The sequence below is a fragment of the Balaenoptera musculus genome, chromosome 7 (assembly GCF_009873245.2).
Source record: "Balaenoptera musculus isolate JJ_BM4_2016_0621 chromosome 7, mBalMus1.pri.v3, whole genome shotgun sequence".
Taxonomy (NCBI): Eukaryota; Metazoa; Chordata; class Mammalia; order Artiodactyla; family Balaenopteridae; genus Balaenoptera; species Balaenoptera musculus.
The window spans coordinates 98,207,324-98,228,233 of record NC_045791.1 but is presented as its reverse complement, the minus strand read 5'-3'; the positions used below and the strand labels follow the sequence as shown (position 1 = coordinate 98,228,233).

The 20,910-nt window shown below is 43.8% G+C and overlaps 1 protein-coding gene across 2 annotated transcripts in view; it reads right to left on the bottom strand.

Moving 5' to 3' along the window:
* Window positions 1–2,769: 2,769 nt before the first annotated feature.
* KCNE4 (potassium voltage-gated channel subfamily E regulatory subunit 4) overlaps window positions 2,770–20,910 on the bottom strand; it is a 36,025-nt gene continuing 17,884 nt past the window's right edge. The window contains exons 2-3 of one of the 2 annotated variants that reach the window (XM_036856931.1): window positions 5,857–5,961; window positions 2,770–5,302 (exon numbers count right to left, since the gene is read on the bottom strand). In XM_036856931.1, the coding sequence (XP_036712826.1) occupies window positions 4,764–5,276 (513 nt within the window). In that variant the 5' untranslated portion in view covers window positions 5,277–5,302; window positions 5,857–5,961 and the 3' untranslated portion in view covers window positions 2,770–4,763. Of the gene's footprint in view, window positions 5,384–5,856; window positions 5,962–20,910 lie in introns of both variants that reach the window. The other variant, XM_036856932.1, reaches the window with a different exon arrangement.

Below are 20,910 nucleotides of genomic sequence, written 5' to 3'. Positions count from 1 at the left end.
CAGAAGAGGGTCCTCACCAGAGCGCATCCATGCTAGCGCTTCCAGAACTGTGAGGAATAAATGTCTGCTGTCTCTCAGCCACCCAGAATATGGTACTTTGTTACAGCAGCCAGAATTGACTAAGACGAGAGAGAACATGTCATTCACCATCTGGAACAGGGGGTGAAAAACCATAAGGACAGAAAAATGTATAGCTACTTATGTGAAGGATTCTTTGATCATGTTTCTTAGCCAAAAAAAAAAAAATTCAACGTAAGAAAATAAATTCCTAGAGTTGGGAGAACAAAACCTTGCCCCATATTGAATGGGGCACGGGAAGTGCAAGGAGAATGATGGGTGATGGGGCTGTGCAGGGTGGTGTGTGTGTGTGTGTGTGTGTGTGTGTGTGTGTGTGTGTCTGTTCTCCCTGCGTCCCCTCCTCCGTGCCATGAATGGAGGCTGCTGCGGGCTCAAAGCTTGCTGTCTGAGTCAAGGACCAAATCCCAGCTTCATAAAGTCGCCGTAATGATTCAGTGCCGTGGGGCCTTCACGTGGGCTCCTTCAAACAAATGACCTTGGCTGGCTATCTCCATGGTAACAGCTCACATCCCAAACTGTTCCTTCTTATGTGGGAGGAAATATTTCAGAAACGGGGAAAGGCAGAATTGAACAGTGGTTTTTCTCTCTTATGACCCTTCTCCTTTGGCAAATTGTGTCCTTTCCCTGAACACCGCTGTCTCCTGAGGAAACCACGCACAGAAGAGGAGGTTTGCAGATGTATGTCCAGGATACATTTTTACAAGGAGAAGCCTGGAGCTGCTTTTCCATTAGTTCCTTTTAAGTTTCACGCTGTGTTCAGTATTGCTCAGGATGCTTTTCATTAGCAGCTCCCCGAAGAGGAAGGCCTGCATGTCCTGATGTTGAAAGACAGAGCCTGCATGTCAGAGAGGATGGGTACCTTCTCCAGAGCTACAGAGCAACATGGCAGCCTCTAGTGAAGCCCCACTTCCGCCCTGCCTTCCTGTGGTCCAGCCCCTGCCTGCGCCACCATCCTGGTCAATCAGCTGACATGGGTCCCTCCAGCCCTGGATTCCACCTCCTGTCCCATGACCCATGATACTCCCTGTGATTTCCTCCAACAGGGTGCCTGGATTCTGGGTGAAATGATTAAGCAAGTGTACGCTCTCAAACTAGAGAATTCATTGCATTGTAAGCTCCATGTTCTGTCTGTTCCACTATGTCTAGGATCAGAGCGGCGTTTTATAGGATGATAAATGACCCTTCTTCAGCTGAGCCCTGAGAGTGCGTGCCTGACCACAAAACCCTCCAGTTGCAGCTCTCAAATGTACCATGGGGTCTACTTTCCAACCAGAATCACAGGCCAAGAGCACTCACTCCTTGGCCCAGCTTCAGCCTTTCCTGGTAGTTCTGATCCCATGATTCTGCCCATGAAAGAAATCTTTTTCTCTGCAGCACCCCTGCCTGACTTTGACGACAAAGGTGTAATTAGAACGGCATGGAGCGAGCAGGACGATCCATCTACCTCATCCCTAACATTTAAGTGCTTTAAAATATGGTTCTAATATCCTAGGTGCACGGGGCCAAATTCCCTTCTCAGTTTCTCACATGCATGAGTAAATCCACACAGACTAAACCCCTTGGGCCTTAGGTTCTGCTTAGAAGTTTTTTTGTTTTTTTTGTTTTTTGCTTTTTTTAAGAAAACAAATATTCCGTTAAAACGACATAGTGTACTCTGCATATTTTTAGGACAATTAGAGTTTAGAATTCCCTCTTCTTCCGCCCATGGTGAAAAGTTTTTTCCTTAACTATTTCCTCCCCAAGAATGGCATTAAGCTGGGATCAATTGAAGAGCTTCCTTGTCTTTTAAAATAATCTTCTCATCTTACGTTGTCAAAGTACCAACTGGTGGATTGAGATGCTTGATATGCTTTGGGAAGCATCCGGGCTCCCCTGTACCTTTGCCAGATAAATCCTTCAGGGAGACAGTTATTTGTGAACCTAAGGGAAACATTTACTTCAAACAGAAAAACCAAACACACAGGAAACGGAGAAACATAAACGTCAGGCCACTCTCTACCATCTGCTTAATTCAAAATGGGTCACCGGTTTGGGTAATTTTTCTTTAGCGTTTCTAACTGCGCAAATAAAATCTTAAAGGAGACAGGCTGGCTGTGCTCAGAGCTATAGCAAGACCAGGGGGAGGAACCTAGGCAGTCAGTCTTCACGTGGAGGTGACTGTGAGAGGAGGGAGGGCCAACCCTAACTCACGGCCTGTGTGCTTAGGTATGTTCGTAAGCTTGTGTATACACAAAAATCGCCCTCCCCATTATGTATATGTGTATACGAATGTATATACAACATCTATATACAGCAGTTCCCTGCGCATTAGTCTGTGCCGCTGTGGCCACGTGTGGATAACATTTTTTCCAGGCAACATGTAAATCAAAGGTTTTCTTGCAACCAAATTTGGAGGAACATCTCCACAACAGTTGCCATGTCACTGCGTGTTCACCCCATGGCCACCAAATTTAAAAACAGAAGTGGATGCAAGACCTATGTACAGCTTATTTTTTATTCATTGCAAAGCATATCAAAGGAAGGAAAAACCTGGCCCTGCTCACTTTATGATTTAGGCAGAAATAAGATATGCCTTCATGGGAGTCTGACTTGGAAGATGACCCAGATTCAGAGATGGCTTGGAAAAATGCATCTGGGATGTCTTAGAAATTAGGAGTTATACCGACGGATCAAAGAAAACTCATAACTTCCTAGGGAAAATGTGTTTATTTAAATTAAAAAATATTGTGAAAATTACAAACTGTTAAATACAGAAGACAATTTTATACAACTTAATAGAATAAGAAGGAAGTATATACATCACTTTTTAATAGGCGCAGATAGACTTGCACCAAACTTCAGGATTAAGCAATGGAAAATGTGACAACGCACATGTCCATCGCAGTAAAGTTTCAGAATTCAAGTGATTCCAGGCAAGGGGCCAAACTTAACTTGGCTTCTTTCACCTTAAACAGCCCCCTTTGGAGTAAATCCACACTCTGAATTTTAAAGTGAACGGAGGGCCCTTTTTCCCCCAAACATAGATTTCCTCTAGCACTGTGTTAAGGCGAACTGATAAACCAGCTCCTACACTGTTAACCCTTCCATGGGAACAGTAGTTATTGCTGTCTCCAATCCGGGGAGAGCGTATTTAAAAAAAAAAAAAAAAAAAAAAAGTTTTTGTTTTTACTGGAATTAAATTTGACCTTTTGGTGTGTTTCTCTTCTGCCTTGTCTTCAAGGGCCTAAAGAGTCTGCTGCAAAGCGACTGACCACAGGAATACAGGGCAACATTACCAAGCATTCCTGAGCATTTTCTCTTAGATGTCTCATTCCCTTAACTGGAGCGTTAATAGTCCGCTACCCAGACAGCCCTGCAGAGTAAAATGTGGTATCTGCCTCTTTGATTCACTGCTGGGAAAGTGACAGCAGGGATTGGTTAGTGATTCACCCTGGATTTCCCAGCTACATGTGTTCTCAGTCTCCAACTGCCCCTTTAAGTAAGCAGATCCTTTTTCAGACGAACTGGCCAAGGGGGAAATATTTTGTCCAAACTTCCTCACACCAGGCCATGTAGGATTTATCACAGAGTCTTAAAATCTAAAGACATCCTCCCAGCCCTCTGGGGATCTAGATCACCAGGAGTCTCAGGAAGGCAGTAAGCCGCTTGATGACATGCCCAGGACCACACAGCAAATCAGATTCGGGGCTTGGGATTAAGAAACAGAGAACCTGGACCCCAGCTCTGCACAATCTCACCGGAGTATGCCCTTCTAAGTCTCAGCTACGTGACGAAATGCCATGTTGTGGAGGCCCACATTATATCCTCTCCCAGCTCAGAAAACTGGGCTGGGAAAAAAAGTAGCAGCGGAGCTAACGGTTTGGGTTTGTTCAACCTCACCATCACCCCTTCTGGAAAGATTGGGAAGCTTCCTTGCATGGCCATTCGGAGTGCAGGTTAGATTCTGGGGAAGCCCTTCCAAGCAAAAACAATGTCATGTCAGCATGTGATGCTGGATGGTCCCAGATCAGAGTTCAAAGTCACAGGTTAGACAAAGGGTCAAAATAGCAGATTAGTCTTATAATCCCAGCCAACATTAACAGGTTTAAAAATTGCCTATTTTTTCCTTACAGAACGCAAATGGACCAGATTCAGATCTCCAGCTTCCTCCCATCAAAAGTCCTCTGTCAAATATCCCCCCTCTAACCCAAAAGACCTCTAAGAGAAGCTCTGTAACCCGAGGGGGAACTGAAACCACAGGTTCACATTAGAGGTACTTACAGCCAATCAGATGTAGAAGAACAAAGCTCTAGGCAAATTGTCAAATCGAAACTAGTCCCTCAGGATGCCCTAGGCATTTGGCAGCCCTGGGAGTGGGCAGATGCTGCAGGTGTTACCCAGGGCATCCCGTGAGGAAACAACCGCAAGCACATCAACCTGCCCAATTCTGCACAGGTACCCCGACCCCCAGATCCCAAGGAAAGGTACACACTGCACATCTTCAGGGCTTTTTCGGTGGCGCGTCGTGGACTGCTGCTGTCTCCGCCTGAGCCTTGTCCCCCATCCCCCCCCCCCAATTCAGGGGCTTGCCGAGGGTCTCCTGAAAGTGGCAGTTGCCCTGCAAAGGTGAAACCAGACACGAAAAGTGCCCTCCCTCGCTCTAAGGGTGCTGGCTGATGGGGCCACCTCCAGAAGTCCTAGGGGTGCTAGGAATTCTGGTGGATGTTCTCCGAGGAGCCTTCGCTGCTTTCGTTGAGGGGCGTCTCCGAAGTCTCCTCCAGCTCGTCGTCCGCCCCCTCCTCCTGGATGGTGAGGTGCACGTCGGGCGAGGAGGACTCGGAGCTCACGCTGTCTCCTTCCACGGAGCAGAGCGTGCAGGACAGCGCGGGCGCCACGCTCTCCTGCAGCGCGTTCAGCATCGTGGGCACCTGCACCGCCCTCAGGCCGGACGCGGTGGGCAGCGGCTTCATGGCCTCCCCCCAGAGCCTCTCTTCGTCTTTGTACAGCAGCAGGAGGCTGGATTTCTTCTCCCGCCTCTTGGATTTCACGTAGCCCAGCATGATTCCAATCAAGAAAATGCCGTAGAAGGACATGACCACCAGAACGTAGAAGTATTCGTTGCCGTTGCCGCTGCCACTGCCCGGCACATGGGACTCGAGGGGGCCGCTGGGGGCTACGGTGCTGGCATGCGTGCTGTTCAGAGGCTCCATCTTCAGCATTGAAGCTCTGCTCACACAGCCAGGGTCTGGGGAGAAACGTGCAGGTTAGAACTCTCCCACGGGGCGGCCACAGTACCGGGAAGAGGGCGAGCACGAGATCTGTGGAACTGCAATATCAAAAAAGCGTAAAGCTGCATGGAGAAATAGCGGTAAGAGGTCCCACCAAACAGTTAACAGGGGTCAGCTGTGAGGCGCTGGGGTGCATGGGGACACGGGGAGGTGGGAGGGAATGAGAGGAAGACTTTTATTTTTCATGTATACATGTCCATCATATTTTTATTTCACAAAGTGAGCATGTAAAATGCTTTGCTTTTATCATTTTAAAAGCAAAAAAAAAAAAAAAACAGTGTAAGACAAGGGTGCACAGAGAAAAGAAATAACGTCTTAATCACGAGGAAACTTTTTGAACTGATTGCGCAGAAAAAAAAAAGCTTACATTTTGCTTTCAAACGTAAACCTATTTTTAATTCAAGACAAAATTTCCTTAGGGAAAAAAGAAAGGAAAAGAAAACTGCATCTACAAATTGCTAGAAATATCCTTTCCTTATGTTTCCGAAGCAAAGCGGCGTTGCTAACTTACCAAGGGCTGGCAAATTTGTCCCAAGTCCTGAATTCCTAGATCGTCAAGTCCAAGAGACTTCTTGCTCCGTGTGCGGCTCGGCGCTCTGACAGTTCCGCTGCCGCCCTTGGGATATACAGTCAAGAAATACATCGTCACGTGTTCAGGGAGGAAAATTTACAACAGAGGTTGGTCGTGGCAGAGTGAACAGTGAACTCACAGCACGGCAGTTCAACTCACTGAACTCTGCAGCTGTGAACAGAAAAAGACTGGGAAGCAGAAACAGCTTCCCACCCCGCCAGCACCCAGCCAAAGTTTTCAGGTGGCCATGAAAAAGGAGAAAAGAATGTGCCCAGAGGGAACTGTTCCCCCAAAGTCCACTCTCATTGAAAATTAGTTCACGCTTCATCTCCCTCTTGGGGAATAACCATGACGTCTCTCAAGGTTTTCAGAGACAGACAAATACCATAATCTAGATAAAAGATAGTTGCAGGCAAGCGCAGGATTTACTGTCAAGGAACCAGGGCTTAAGTTTCAGCTCTTCCACTGACTATGCAAATGTAATAAATCCTCACTGAGCCTTTCCGCACCTCAGGTTCCTGATCTGTGAAACTGTTGGACGTAGGGGGCTTCAATACGTAGAATTATATGAACCGTGTGAGCTTTTGAGTCCCTGTCAGCTTAATCATTCTAAGATTTAAGGCTGGTGAGTGTGGGTGAGCCCTTTAAAAACACAGAGAGATTCTACCTGTCTTCTGCATCATAATCTCATAACGCTCATAAATCTATTTTTTTTTAACAATAATAGATATATATCTTCCAGATGCTTTTCAATAGTCTGTGTGAAGTGGAAACAGGTTACAGCGCAAGATACTTAACTGTAGGCAAATTTTTCTCCAGTTCTACGACGCATAACTGCCCCCCCCGGGGTATCACACAGAGACCACTCACACATCTCTTTGCTGTCAGGGGAGGAGCAGGTCAGGGGAGGGGCAGGGATTCTTCTGGTGAGCAACTGAGCACAGTTCAAGCTTTGAAAACCTAGCAGACCCTGTGTTAAATGGTCACGGAGATCAAAATTGGCGAAGGGATTGAAGACTTTGGTGTCAGTCCGTCTGCTCCCCAGGATGCTTATTCTGAGAAGCTTTCATCCTAAACTGAAGTAAAGCAGGAAGAATGCTCTGCCCCCAGTTGCCCGTGGCCTGTGAATTGCAGCCAGACTCTCTTGGGGAATCTACTCTAGAGAAGACATCTCTTGTGGTCCTGCTGTTGTTAAATTGCAGCTGAAGGGAAACATGGTACCATCCCTCTGCCCCATCAGGCACATATATAGCCCAAGCATGGGGACTTTCACTGCTGCTACATGAACCCACTGGGGTAGCGCCTGGCTCTAATTCTATCTGGACACCTGTGGAAAGAGCAGGAAGAGGAGTGCAGGTTGCTGTTTTCCCCACTGGTCTATCCACCTTATGGTTTGGGCGGTGCTTGCCCATAAGTCCCCAGCTGGCTATCAGGTATCGACAGCTGACCATTCCAACTCCGAGATCATCCATACACTGGAACTTTGCTCACACCAGTAAAGACATCCCCAGAGTTATATCTACTTAAAAAGCTCCACAGCTACCTTGGTCAAGGTAGACATGGCCTTTTCAACCTGTACTTATTGTAAGTACCTGAAGGCTTTCTTCTTCAGCTATGCCTACAGTGGTTTGCCAGGGACACTAGAACAAGAGAGACCCATGAGAGTAATGCCTGTTGATTGTGTAGTGTTGATTATGTACCCCGGGATGTATGAGATTAACAATCACCCAGGGATGGTCAAACATTGCAAATTGGAAACTTGGAAGAGGCAGAGAGGAGATGGGAAAGGGGTTACCAGACTTAAGGAACAAGGAAGTACAAAGTCTGGTGCCAAGGAGCCAAACAGAGGCTGAAGTTTCAAACAAGATAAATCTTCAAAAGCAAGCCAACAGTCCCAACACAGTAAAACCAAGAAAAGACATGGATGAATCTAGAATGGCATCCAAAGGATAAAGCAATACAGGGACATAGGAAGAACACAATCTATTGCAGGTGTTCAGGGAGGGAACAACCCAAGTGAAACTCTGCTGGAGGCCTGCTTGGTGTCCCTGCTGCCTCTGGGACCTCGTGCTGACTCCTACATATGTTTCTCCTACAGTTATGTGAAATGATGCAAGTAAAGCACTTAGCACCATATCTGGAAGAATGTGTACACTCAGTCTATGCTTTTTGTTGTCATTGTTGAGAGTGTCCTTTTGCTACCAAGGGCTTCAGCTTGCTTCCTGATGGACATGTACCTGTCTTCCTTTTCATTGTTGCTTTTTTCTCTCCCACCAAGAATGGAATTTAAGATGTAGGACTTGCAGCCTCACAACACGAAGCTCAGTCTTCTCTCCAGCCCTCACTCGTAACAATATTATGAGAATTATGGCAGTGAATAAGGACATAAATAGTCAGGGAGGAAAGAAAAGCATCTAGAAAGTGCACTCTATCAGGGCAAGGATGGGGACACACAAGAATTATTGATTACATCTACTTTATACCATAGTATCAAGAGACAGCAATGTTAAAGAAATAAATCCTTTCTACAAATATTTTCTCCTAGTCTGTGGCTTCCCATTTTCTTAGCAGTGTCTTTTTGAAGAGCAAACATTTCTTGATACTGGTAAGTCCAACTTATCAAAATTTTTCTGATTTGTGTTTTTTGTATCCTAAAAAAATGTTGTATAACCCAAGGTCACAAAGATTTTCTCCCATTTTTATCCTTGAAGTTTTATAGCTTTAGCTCTTACATTTAGGTTCATGATCCATTTCAAGTTAATTTTTGTATATCATGCAAGGTATGGGTCAAAGTTTATTTTCTTTTTTTATATGGATGTCCAATTGCTCCAGCACCATTGGTTGAAAAGACTACCCTTTCCCCATTGAATTATCTTGGAACCTCGTCAAAAATGAGTTAACCATTTAATTGGTCTATTTCTGAACTCTTTAATCTGTTCTTTGGGTCTATCTAGCTATCCTTGCATCAGTGTCATGCTCCTTTGATAAATCCATTTTGAACTGGGATTTTTCATGAGTCTAAAATATGCTGTGGTCCATCCCTAGCTAAGTGTCTATTGTGAACCAGGCATTGGGAGAGGCTTTGCTTACTTCAACCCTGTGTGGTAAGTATCACCATAACTATTCCATAAATAAGGAAACTGGAGTTTAGAGAGACTAAATTGCTCAAGACCACCTCATTAGTAGTAGAGTTAGGATTTGACCACAGGTCTGTACAATTCCAGAACCTATTCTCTTTCCACTACCCTTTGCCTCACTCAATGGGAACCAGGAAAGGAACTGAGAAAGAGTAGAAGATAAAAGATGAGTATTTTTTCAACTTCTTTTGAGTCTTCATAAAACTTTTAAAAAAGTGAATCCCTAGACGGTCAGATACTCAAACATAAATGCAAACATGCAGTGATAAAGTGTTTCTTCCAAATCCGTGCTATCTTAATTATTGGAGGCTACACCAACCTTAGTATATTCTGGAAGTTATCAGTGAGCTAGTAATAACTTTATCCTATATCCATATTTTCTATAATGAGACAATTTCCCTTTTGCTTATATATACAAATGATTTCTAGTCTTGTTTTGATTTTTTTCCCCAACTTTATCATGACACACAATTTTCTCCAGAGCTTTACGTTTTTAAATTTCCTGGTAACGTCATTTTCACCCGACGACCCGAGGGTCCTTGACCACACATCTCTGAAATTATGTTAGCAGCTTCTGTGACTAAACAAACTCCATGCTGGGATAATAGTGCGGTGGTGAATCTCATCAGATTAAACGTAAATCTGGAGTCCAGAGATCTGACCCAGCTCAGCCCCATCCATGCTACGTGACTGGCTCAGTTGCATAATTTCTCTGTGTTTCAGTTTTAGCCCCCTCAGGCATGTCAAGAGTAGGATAATTAATTGTCTCAAGATACTCAAAAATGTCCCATAATCCATGAGGCCATCCCTGTCCTGAGGAGACAGTAAGGAACAGAGCAGAACAAGATGTGGGATAAGCAGGCCGCAGGGCTGGTAGAGTGTTAAAAAATGAAACCCTCAATGCCCACCTTAATTTTGTTTTTCCCAGAAACCCTTTCTGAAAAACTGTGTCTGGGAACTCTTGCAGTGGTCATTCCTCCTAATGCCCTGAGTCACCCTCCCTAGACACTTACTTTCTAGCATTTCTAGCACTTGGAGTAAAACAGGACTGGGTATCTTATAGTGTTTAAGAAGACCTCCAGCCCCTCCTATAATACCAGCTATGTCTCAGGGGGACGTGGCTGTAGGCAGATCCTGCTTGGACATCACCCAAAAAAGATCAGGATGAAAGAACCCAGAATGCCTGAAATTAAAGAGTGCCTGGTAAATTTGCCATTAACTTGTCTTTGCTATTTATTATTCAGACTATTTTTCACCTGATATTTATTTAACAAATACTTGCATAGTGCCTAAAATGTCTCAGAAACTGCTCTGAGCACTTTACAAATTTTATCTTATTTAATCTTCCTAAACCTTCTAGGAGACAGGCTTTATTATCATCCATTTTATACAGATCAGGAAACTGAGGCACAGAGTGGACGCAGTAGGCTGCCCAACATCACACGGCTAGTACATGGCAGAGCTAGCATCGGAAGCCAGGGCTGAGACTTTGAACCCAGAGTCTTTGGTTCTAACAACTATACCACGTGGTCTCTTCTAGTTACTGAGTTTTTGCACTATGCACCGGAACTGTAGTAGGTGAGAGAAAAGAGAGAGACAGACAGACAGAGAGTCTAAGTGTTCCCTACAACCTACAACCTGCTGGACACAGAGGACTGGGGTCATTTCCACACCTGGAAAAGCCAGAAGGGGACTATGGCCCCAGCTCTGGAGAGAGGTTCCTGAGTTAAGGAAGCCCATGGTTCCGGAGTTTGTCGGGAGAAAGATACGGGAGTGTTTCGGATAGGCCAGATGTGTGCCACACAGAAGGGAGCACACAGACCTGGGATACGGCTAGTTCTTGTCCAAGACCACAGCCCAGAGGCTAAGAAAGGAGATGCATTCCCCAAGTCCAAAGGAAGTGCCTGGAATGGGGTCAGAGGTCATATCCCTGTCCCCCATTGGCACCCAGTCTGCCCAAGGCCCAAGGGGTAAAAGGGGGAACATGGAAGGGGGAGGGGATGTAGCAAAAGAAGCTTTAACTCTAAATGAACTTGAGGATTTTTGACCATAATGTGGGAATGAACATTTTAATTACTGAACTGAGGCTGTTTGGGGAAACTAGGGCAGCCAGGGGATTTTTATTACCTAAGAGAGACCAGAAAAGTTGTGGGATCTGCCCCCAGATTTCCATCACACGGCAGGGGAGGAGCTGGCCCTAGAGAAGGAGTCTGAAGAAGCTGTGGGACTCAACATAAAGGCTTGCTTTGTGATGACACCCTGCAAGTCCTGCTTGTTTATCACAAGATTATGTGTGAAAAATGCTTGGATCTGTGCCTAGAACTAGCAAGAGTTCATTTATCATAAATATTAAAGAACATTAGAAAAATGCAGAAAGACAATATTTGGGGCACTCCATGGCATTATCTATCTTAAATTTAAGTTGAAGAACCGTAAGTGATTGTTCACTAATTTATTCCCAGCACCTAGAAGGGTACATGGCCCACAGTAGACCTTCTAGAAATATTTGTTGAATGAATAACAGAAAGAAGGTGCTAAGTACTCTTCACAGACTTTCTTATTTAATTTTCACAAGAGCCCACCCAATAGGGCTACTGTGAGCAGAATTTTATAAATGTGGAGAGTGGGACCTGAAAAGGTAAGTAACTCTTCCTGCTCACACAGCAGTACATAGCAGAGCAGGGAGGGACCAGCCTGCCTCCTATTGAAATCTCGCCAGACACGTACTCCATTTCTGGGACACACACTACTCAGTGACTGTGGGTCACTTCCTCTGACCACAGCTAATAAAGAGGTCAGGACCAGCTTCAGAGCATGATGGAAAAAGTGTGCTAATAAAGGGCTTCAGGGATTTCAGCTGAGGGGGGCAAAGCTGACTCTCTTTAAAAGAAAGGTTTTGAAGCCCTTAAAAGATTTTCTTACACCTTCCAAGTACCAGATTATCAGATGATACCACAGAATCCAACAAAAACTGAGAGATGGACTCTAGTTAATAATACAGTACTGTATACTTAAAAGTGGCTGAGAGTAGATCGTAAGCATTTTCACCACACACACACACACCCACACACACACACACACACAAAGTTAACTATGTTACCTATGTGAGGTGATAGATGTGTTAATTACCTTGCTCTTGGAAATCATTCAAATTATATGTGTATCAAATTATCACCTTGTACACTTTAAATGTATACAATTATATTTGTCAATTATTCCTCAGTAAAGTTAAAAAAATAAAATTAAGAGATGAAGCTGGAGTCTAAAGCACCGGGCAGCCCAAGGCCAACAGGCCATGAAGAGCCACAGCCATGGCTGTACAAGCAGTCAAGGTCCACCCTGCTCATTGAGGAAAGCTCACCCAGCAATGTCAGGCAGGCAGGCTTTGCCTATCTGGTCACAGCTGGATCCCAAAGATACAAAAGCCAGCTCTTCACACACGGTAGCAATTGGAAAGAGTGGCACACGGCTTCCCACAAGCGACCAAGGAGAAAGAAGACCTGGACACTGGATGGCTGAGAGAGAAGCATTCCTTCTGAGCTCAAGAAATACTTCACTCCTGCCCATAAGCAGGAAGCAGTGTCAGAAAAGATTATCCCTGCTGAATAGTGAGCATGAGAAGAGGAGAATGTGGCCCCATCCTGCCAGGGGAGTCCTGGGGAGTGAGGAAGTCACATGATAAATTGGGTAGACTCAGAGCTAGTTGTCTCAGATGAATATTCACAGAAATTTCAGCCAAGCCCACGTCATGGTCCTGGTCCCATGCTCCACTATGCATAACCTCGATTAATGATATATTCACTTGTCCTATAACTGTTCATTTATTCATTCGCTGATTCGTTTAGTCAAATAAATACATATGTCCTGCAACCTTAACTAATACATATTTCATAAAATTAAAGGATCAAAACAACAACAAAAAAAAGTGATTGATTGCAAAGAAATATGTCAAAATAAAAATTAGTGATGCACAACAGCGGCTGGCATTGGGACTTTGTCAGGTCCTAAGTTTCTTGGCTGAATAATGCTGGCTTCCTCTTTGAACAGGACCAAACATTTGTCTACAATGAATCACACTCCAGCTCCCAGCAGTGCAGACGCAGGGCTGGGATCTCAGAGCACTGGATCACCATGGCGCTCCTCAGACTCCAGTGATTGCCTAGCGTGAGAGCAGTAGGGCTTATTAGCCCTGCTATGACAGTATGACTAGCAACACAAGCCCAACCTCCAGAAGGCCAGGCCCTTAAGGCAAGTCTCCTGGGAAAGGAACTCTTCTTTTTTTTCTTTTTTTTTGATAAGAAAAAAATATCTGAGGATCATTTGAAACTGTACTCTATGTCTTCGCTTTTATTTCTGGTGTAAAGAGTTACGTTTTTCCTTTGGAGTAGGAGGGCAAATTTTACCTCTTTCATCAGTCTAAGAAAAGGTTGGTTAGATTATCCAAGCCACCTAGGCATACAAAGAAAAATAATAATCACCATAGCAGCAAAGAATGGGTAGAAGAGCAACAAAGTGTTTAGAAACACAGATTCCAGAATCAGATGCCTGCACTTGAGTCCCACTTTCTGCTACTCACCAGCTGTGTGGCCCTAGGCAATTTATTTAACCCATCTGTGCCTTGATTAAGGTTGTAAGGACTAAATTAGATCGTGTATAAGCACTTTGCACATTGTCCGGCGCCTACTAAGCACTCCATAACTTAGCTATTACTATTAGTCCTGACCAGGGCAGGGCAATGTGCCTAACATTTTTAATTGAGATATCATTTGCACACCATAAAATTCACCATTTTAAAGTGTACAATTCAGTGGTTTTTAACTTATTCATAATGTTCTGGAACCATCACCACTATCTTATTCCAGAACATTTTCATCATTCCAAAAACAAACCCTCTACCCAATACCAGTCACCCCATTCCCACTCCCCACAACCACCAGTCGTCTTTCTGTCTCTATGAATTTGCCTATTCTGAACATTTCCTAGAAATAGAATCACACAATATGTGGTTCTTTGTGACTGACTTCTTTCACTTAGCATAATGTCTTCAAGGTTCATCCATGTCATAACATGTATCAGTACTTCCTTCTTTTTATGGCTGAATAATATTCCATTGTATGGATATACCACAATTTGTTTATGCGTTCATGGATATTTGGGTTGTTCCTACTTTATGTCTATTGTGAATAATGTTGCTCTAAATATTTATGTATAGGTTTTTGTTTGAACATATGTTTTCAGTTCTTTGGGGTATATACCTAGGAGTGGAATTGCTGGATCATATAGGAATTCTAAGTTCAATTTTTCAAAGTACCACCAAACTGTTTTCCACAGAGGCTACACAACTTTACATTCTTACCAACAATTTTTGAGGGTTCCGGTTGATTTACATCCTCATCAACACTTGTTATTTTTCTGTATTTGATTATAACTATCCTAGTGGTTATGAAGTAGTTTCTCATTGTGGTTTTGAGATGCATTTCTCTAATGACTAGAGATATTTAGCATCTTTTTATATGCTTATTGGCCATTTATGTATCTTCTTTGAGAAATGTCCATTCAAGTCTTTTGCCCATTTTTTTTTAATTGGGTTCTTTGTCTTTTTATTGCTGTGTTGTAAGAATGCTTTATACATTCTGGATAATAAACCCTTATCAGATATATGGTTTGCAAACATTTTCTCCCATTCTGTGAGTTGCCTTTTCATATTCTCGTTAGTGCCTTTCATGCACAAAAGTTTTTAATTTTGATGAAGTCCAGTTAATCTCTTTTTCCTTTTGTTGCCTGTGTTTTTGGTATCATATCTAAGAAATTGCTGTCCTGTCCAAGGTCACAAAGATTTACACCTGTATTTCCTTCCAAAATTTTATAGTTTTAGCTCTTACATTTAGTTCCTTGATTCATTTTTTATTTAACTTTTGTATATGGTGTAAGGTAGAGGTTCAAATTCATGTTTTTGCATGTAAATATCCAGTTGTCCAAACACCATTTGTTGAAAAGAGTATTCCTTCCCGCAATGAATGGGCTTGGTACCCTCGTGGAAAATCAATTGACCATAAGTGTATGGGTTTAATTTGGGGCTCTCAATTCCATTCCATTCCTCTGATCTTATATATCTAGCCTAATGCCAGTACCATATTGTTTTGAATTCTGTACCTTTTGTAGTAAGATTTGAAATCAGGAAGTGTAAGTCTTCCAATTTTGTTACTCTTTCTTACAATTGTTTTGGCTATTCTGGGTGCCTTGTAGTTTCATATGAATTTTAGAGGATCAGCTTGTCTATTTCTGAAAAAAGACAGTTGGAATTGTGATAGTGATTTTATTGAAACCATAGGTCAATTTGGGGAGTATTGCCATCTTAATAATATCAAGTCTTCCAATCTATGAACACAGGATGACTTTCCATTTATTTAGCTCTTCTTTGATTTCTTACAACAAGCTTCATAGTTTTCAGTGAAGAAGCTTTGCACTTCATTTGGTAAATTTATTACTAAGTATTTTATTCTTTTTGCTGCTATGGTAAATGGAATTGATTTTTTCATTTCATTTTCAGATTGTTTGTTGCTAGAGTATAGAAATACAATCAATTTTACATATAGTTTTTATATCCTGCACCCATGTTGAATTTATTAGTTCTAACAAGTTTTTTAGTGAATTTCTTAAATATCTCTATATAAACAATGATGTCATCTGCAGATAGAGATCTCTTTATTTCCTCCTTTTCAATCTGGATGATCTTTATTTCCTTCCCTTGTCTACATGTTTGGGGCTTTTTGTTTGTTTACTGAACTCTCTGGATTAACTCTGTACCATCTGTATCCTTTGTCATGTGTGGCCACTGAAGTCTCTACTCAGTTAGTTTAGTGGTTAGCTAGTGACTGGACAGAGATTTATCTTACTTAAACTCCTAGAACCAATAAATTTCCTATTCTTTACCATAGGGTTCTGTGTGCATGTTTGGGCACACATTCAACACTTAGCAGGCAATTTACAACTCTGCCTTGGCCTTCACTTCCCACTTGCACAGAGCCTCGCAGTCAGCCAGAGGTGACAGTTTAGGGCCTATTTAAGAGTTTCCTGAGCATGCCCCTCCCCCTATGCGTGTGACTTTCTAGATTCCCAGGAAGAGGTCAGAGCTTTTCAAAGCCCCTGTGAATAGCTCATTCCTCAGTTTTTTTCTTTTAAGTTTTTATTTCTGTTTTTTGGAGGGGGGTTTGTAAGTTTATTATTTGCCCCAAACATTATTCACTGCCTGAGGCAGTCACAAAGTTAATCAATTGTCTCTAATTGTTTCAACAAGTGCTTCTGGATAAAAAGCTTTCCTCACTGGATAAGCTCTAAGTTAAGAAACTAAAGACAGCCTTGCAAATAGTGTCTCCCAGGAAACAACCAGAAAGGTAAAATAATGACAATTCTCTAGAAATGAGGCTTTGAAGGAGCTCCCATCCCTCTCTGCTCCCTCTGGTGGCTGCCAGACTATTAGATTTCAGTGCGATTTCATTTTCAGGCTGTTAATTTTTTTTAATAGATTTATTTTTTTGGATGTGGACCATTTTTAAAGTCTTTATTGAATGTGTTACAACATTGTTTCTGTTTTATGTTTTGGTTTTTTTGGCCCCGAGGCATGTGGGATCCTAGCTCCCCAACCAGGGATCGAACCCACACCCCCTTCATTGGAAGTCTTAACCACTGGACCACCAGGGAAGTCCCTAGGCTGTTAATTTTTAAGGCTACTGTACAACTGAAGAAGAAGATGGGAATAAGGCAACTTAAAACACCATAAAACTTGCTGTTCTTATTGAGATTCAGCCATTTTTCTTGAACATACACTTCCCAGATTGCTGCAAGCCTTTGGCTAGTTTCCAGAGTTCTGAAAAAGTCAATTCTGACCACAGTGCCAGTTTTCTTGTGGCTTTTGTGGAGGAGAGAATTTTCAGAAGCCCTTACTCTGCAATTTTCAATGACATCTCTTCTGCCTAGCATTTTGTATGCAGTATAGCATTGTGGTCAGAGCTTGGGATCTGCCAGCCAGACTGCCTGGGTTCAAATCTCATCTCTACCAGTTGCTAGCTGTGTCACCTTGCTAGGTCAAGTTCCTCAACTTCTCTGTTGAGAACTACCTCAATTTCCTTCTCCAGGAAGTAGAGATATAATAATAGTATCTACTGCATAGGATTGTCATAAGGGATTAAGAGTTAACACATGAAGAAAACCTAGTATAGTGCCTGGCACGTAGTAACTACTCAATAAATATTGGTATTATTGACACTGCTGTTATTATTATCTCATTCCTCAACGCAGTGCTAGGGGAAGTGCTATTACTCTATCCTTTGACAAATGAAGAGAGGGGAGCAGAAAGAGGTTAAGGGGCTTGCCAGGGGTCACGTAGCTAGCAGCCCCCACTGTGCTGCTACAAACCAAGGTGCATGGTGATCCCCAAGTTTATGTCTTCATATGCCACTGACCAGCCATAAAAGGAGTCAGGGTCTGGTGGCAAATATAATAAAGACTGAGCTCCACAGCTGTGAACACTATGATCCCCCAAGGACTGGAGGCTCCCATTGCACCTTTCTTTTCTCAGTACAGAGGGTCCCCAAGTTATAAAAGTTCAACTTATAATTTTTCAACTTTACAATGGTGTGAAAGTAATACACATCCAGTAGAAACCAGACTTTAAATTTTGAATTTTCATCTGTTTCCTGGGGCTAGCAATATATGGTAAGATACTCTCTCCTGAGGCTGGGCAGTGGCAGCTAGCCACAGTTCCCAGTCAGCCAAGCGAGCATGAGAGGTAAAAAGGAATACCTCCTTAGCTCCCAACCCATCAGGGACCCAAATGCCCTTAGAGCATGGGCAGCTAGAAAACCTAGTGGGAATGGTCCAGGGGTCCTGCTGGGGCTGGCAAACGCTGGGATGTTTCTGATATTCAGTCACCCGCAAGGAGTGTGGCCCAGACCAGCAAGAAATGAAAAAGAAAAAACAGTTGGCAGGGTATTACTCTACTCCTGGGAAGGGGACTTTAGCGGCATCAGTGAGAAGACAAAGAAGGAGCTGGATGTGAATGATTTGATGGGGTCGTGCCCCAGGCAGATCAAACTGTGCTTTGTTATTTTTCTTCTTCTGAAATCGTCTTCAGGGCACCGATGCTCACTTCCTTCCCACCACTTGTTCTGTCCAATCGCCTCAAGTGGGCAAGTGTAGCTATGAGAGCATCACCTTCAGGGCATGGAAGGTAAGCACCTCGAAAGATGAGAGAGGACTAATGCATCCTGCAGTGTCATCCTGCCAGTGGTTGAGAATCTGCCTGCCAATGCAGGGGACAGGGGTTCGAGCCCTGGTCTGGGAAGATCCCGCATGCCGCGGAGCAACTGGGCCCGTGAGCCACAACTACTGAGCCTGCGCGTCTGGAGCCTGTGCTCCGCAACAAGAGAGGCCGCGACAGTGAGAGGCCCGCGCACCGCGATGAAGAGTGGCCCCCGCTCGCCACAACTAGAGAAAGCCCTCGCGCAGCAACGAAGACCCAACACAGCCAAAAATAAATAAATAAATAAATAAAATTTATTAAAAAAAAAAAAAAAGAACATTCTGCCGTGTTAGGGCTAACTTGAGGAGCTTGAGGGGCACTGAGGGTGACCCCACACCATAACAGCTCAGACAGGCTGCCCTTTGCTCGAGGTGGAGCACCGCTCTGCCATGCCTCCAGACCTCACTGGCACCTGGCAGGCCATCTAATGAGAGGGGTGATGGCCACCTGCACCTCAAGAACTTTTTTCCAAATCACTCAGCCAGTCAGAGAGGCTTCTACAAACTACCCCCCAACCACCACTGTGTACATGGAGCAGGGTGGTGTGTAGGTGTAGGAGGAATGAGCCATCAACCTACCTTGAAGCTGGACTGGGGCACCCTAGGGCACAGCAACAGGTGTGCCAAGACAGGAAGGAGGTAAAAGGAAACACCAAAGTTTGCTAGGCTGGGCAAAGACAGAAGTTGGAAAGAGAAGCTCATTTGGAAGAGAAATGGTGTGTTCCCTGTGGGTGCAAGTGCTCGACAGCATACTGATGCAAACTGTCTCATGTTGTGCAGGAAGCTCTTAAACAGTAACATGCCTCTGAGCAGCCATTTCCCAGCTCCCCGAACTGTTCACTCTGGACCACTGTCTCCATTCCCACATCGTCACCTTCTCTATACCTTCAAAGCCTAATTCAAGTGCCAGGACCTTGTACCACCCCCATAACCACATCTCCTCTTCCTTTAGCCTGAGACAGCTCCCCTCTCCGCTCTGCAGAGCGCTTTGCTTATGGCTGACTTATGGCTCTGCAGAGGGGCCTCTAACTATTTTGTGAAGCAAAATGTGTCTACCAGGCTACAAGCTCCTGACTGTAGGGGTGACATCTTATTCATGCTTGTTTCCCCCGCAGAACCCAGCCCAGGGCCCAATTATATTTACATCATATATTTATTGACCTAATCAATTACTCAGTATTTGACACCTTTCTGGACAAAGAGCTTCCTCACAAGATGGCTGGGTGTCAAGAAGTTCTTATATCAGCCCCAAACTGCATCTCTGTAGCCTCTGACCATGGCTTTCCCCCTGTGACTATCTTAGAATGCTTTCCTTCATCTTCAACATGATAGCCAACAAATATTTAAGTCAACATGCATCCCTTGCCCACCCCCACCAAAGCTCTCTTCCTCTTCTTAAACTTACTCATAGTCTGAAAGGGGTCATAATCTTGACTCAGTAACTAGATACTAGGAAGAAGAAAAAAAAAGCAAAAACTGAGTTCAAAGACAGTGAATAACTTGGATTGGTTTGAGGTTTGGATGAGATCCAGCTCCCTGATTCCATGATTCATTCTCAGGGAAGAAAGACACAAGTCCTTGGAATGCTCAGAGGAAACAGTGGATTTCTGTCACCCCCTAAAAGAGCACCCAAGGAAGGACAGTTCTGTAACTGGACACAGCAGTCTGGTGATGCTTTCAGCTCCCCAGCAGTTGAGTGGAGTTTTTCTGCAGACCAATACTACCTTAGTGGAGCCATGGAGACCTAACGGAAGCATATGTTTTACTAAACAGATGGAAGGGACCTTAAAGTTCATCTAATCCAGCCCTTCCCATTTGCAGGCAAGAAGACTGAGGCCCCCAAAAAAGAAATGAATTAAACAGGTCCAGATGTATCTTCAGAAATCTAAATTTCCAACATCACTAACTGGGCTCATGTCCAGCCCCCTGCAATTATAATTTCAGGCAAAAACAGAATGGCTCCTACTTCACCTGCTCCCGATACTTCACATCCTCACCAAAGTACAGAAGCTCAAGACTAGCATTAAAAAATGCTTTAAATGATGTCTTCAGCTCCATTGAGGCCTACAGGTAATACAAGTTGTTGTGATGTTCAAGTTCTTAAGTTGACATATAGCTTCATGAATGTTAATTATGTTCTTATAATTTACAACATATCTATACATTATATATTTTAATAAGTATAAAATGTAATATGTTTAAAAGATCATAAAGGAAACACTGTGTGAGTGACTTCTATCAACATTCTTTCCTCCAAGAAAAGGGGAGGCTTCCCTGGTGGCGCAGTGGTTGAGAATCTGCCTGCCAATGCAGGGGACACGGGTTCGAGCCCTGGTCTGGGAGGATCCCACATGCCACGGAGCAACTAGGCCCATGAGCCACAACTACTGAGCCTGCGCGTCTGGAGCCTGTGCTCCGCAACAAGAGAGGCCGCAATAGTGAGAGGCCTGCGCACCACGATGAAGAGTGGCCCCCACTTGCCACAGCTAGAGAAAGCCCTCGCACAGAAACGAAGACCCAACACAGCTAAAAATTAATTAATTAATTAATTAATTTT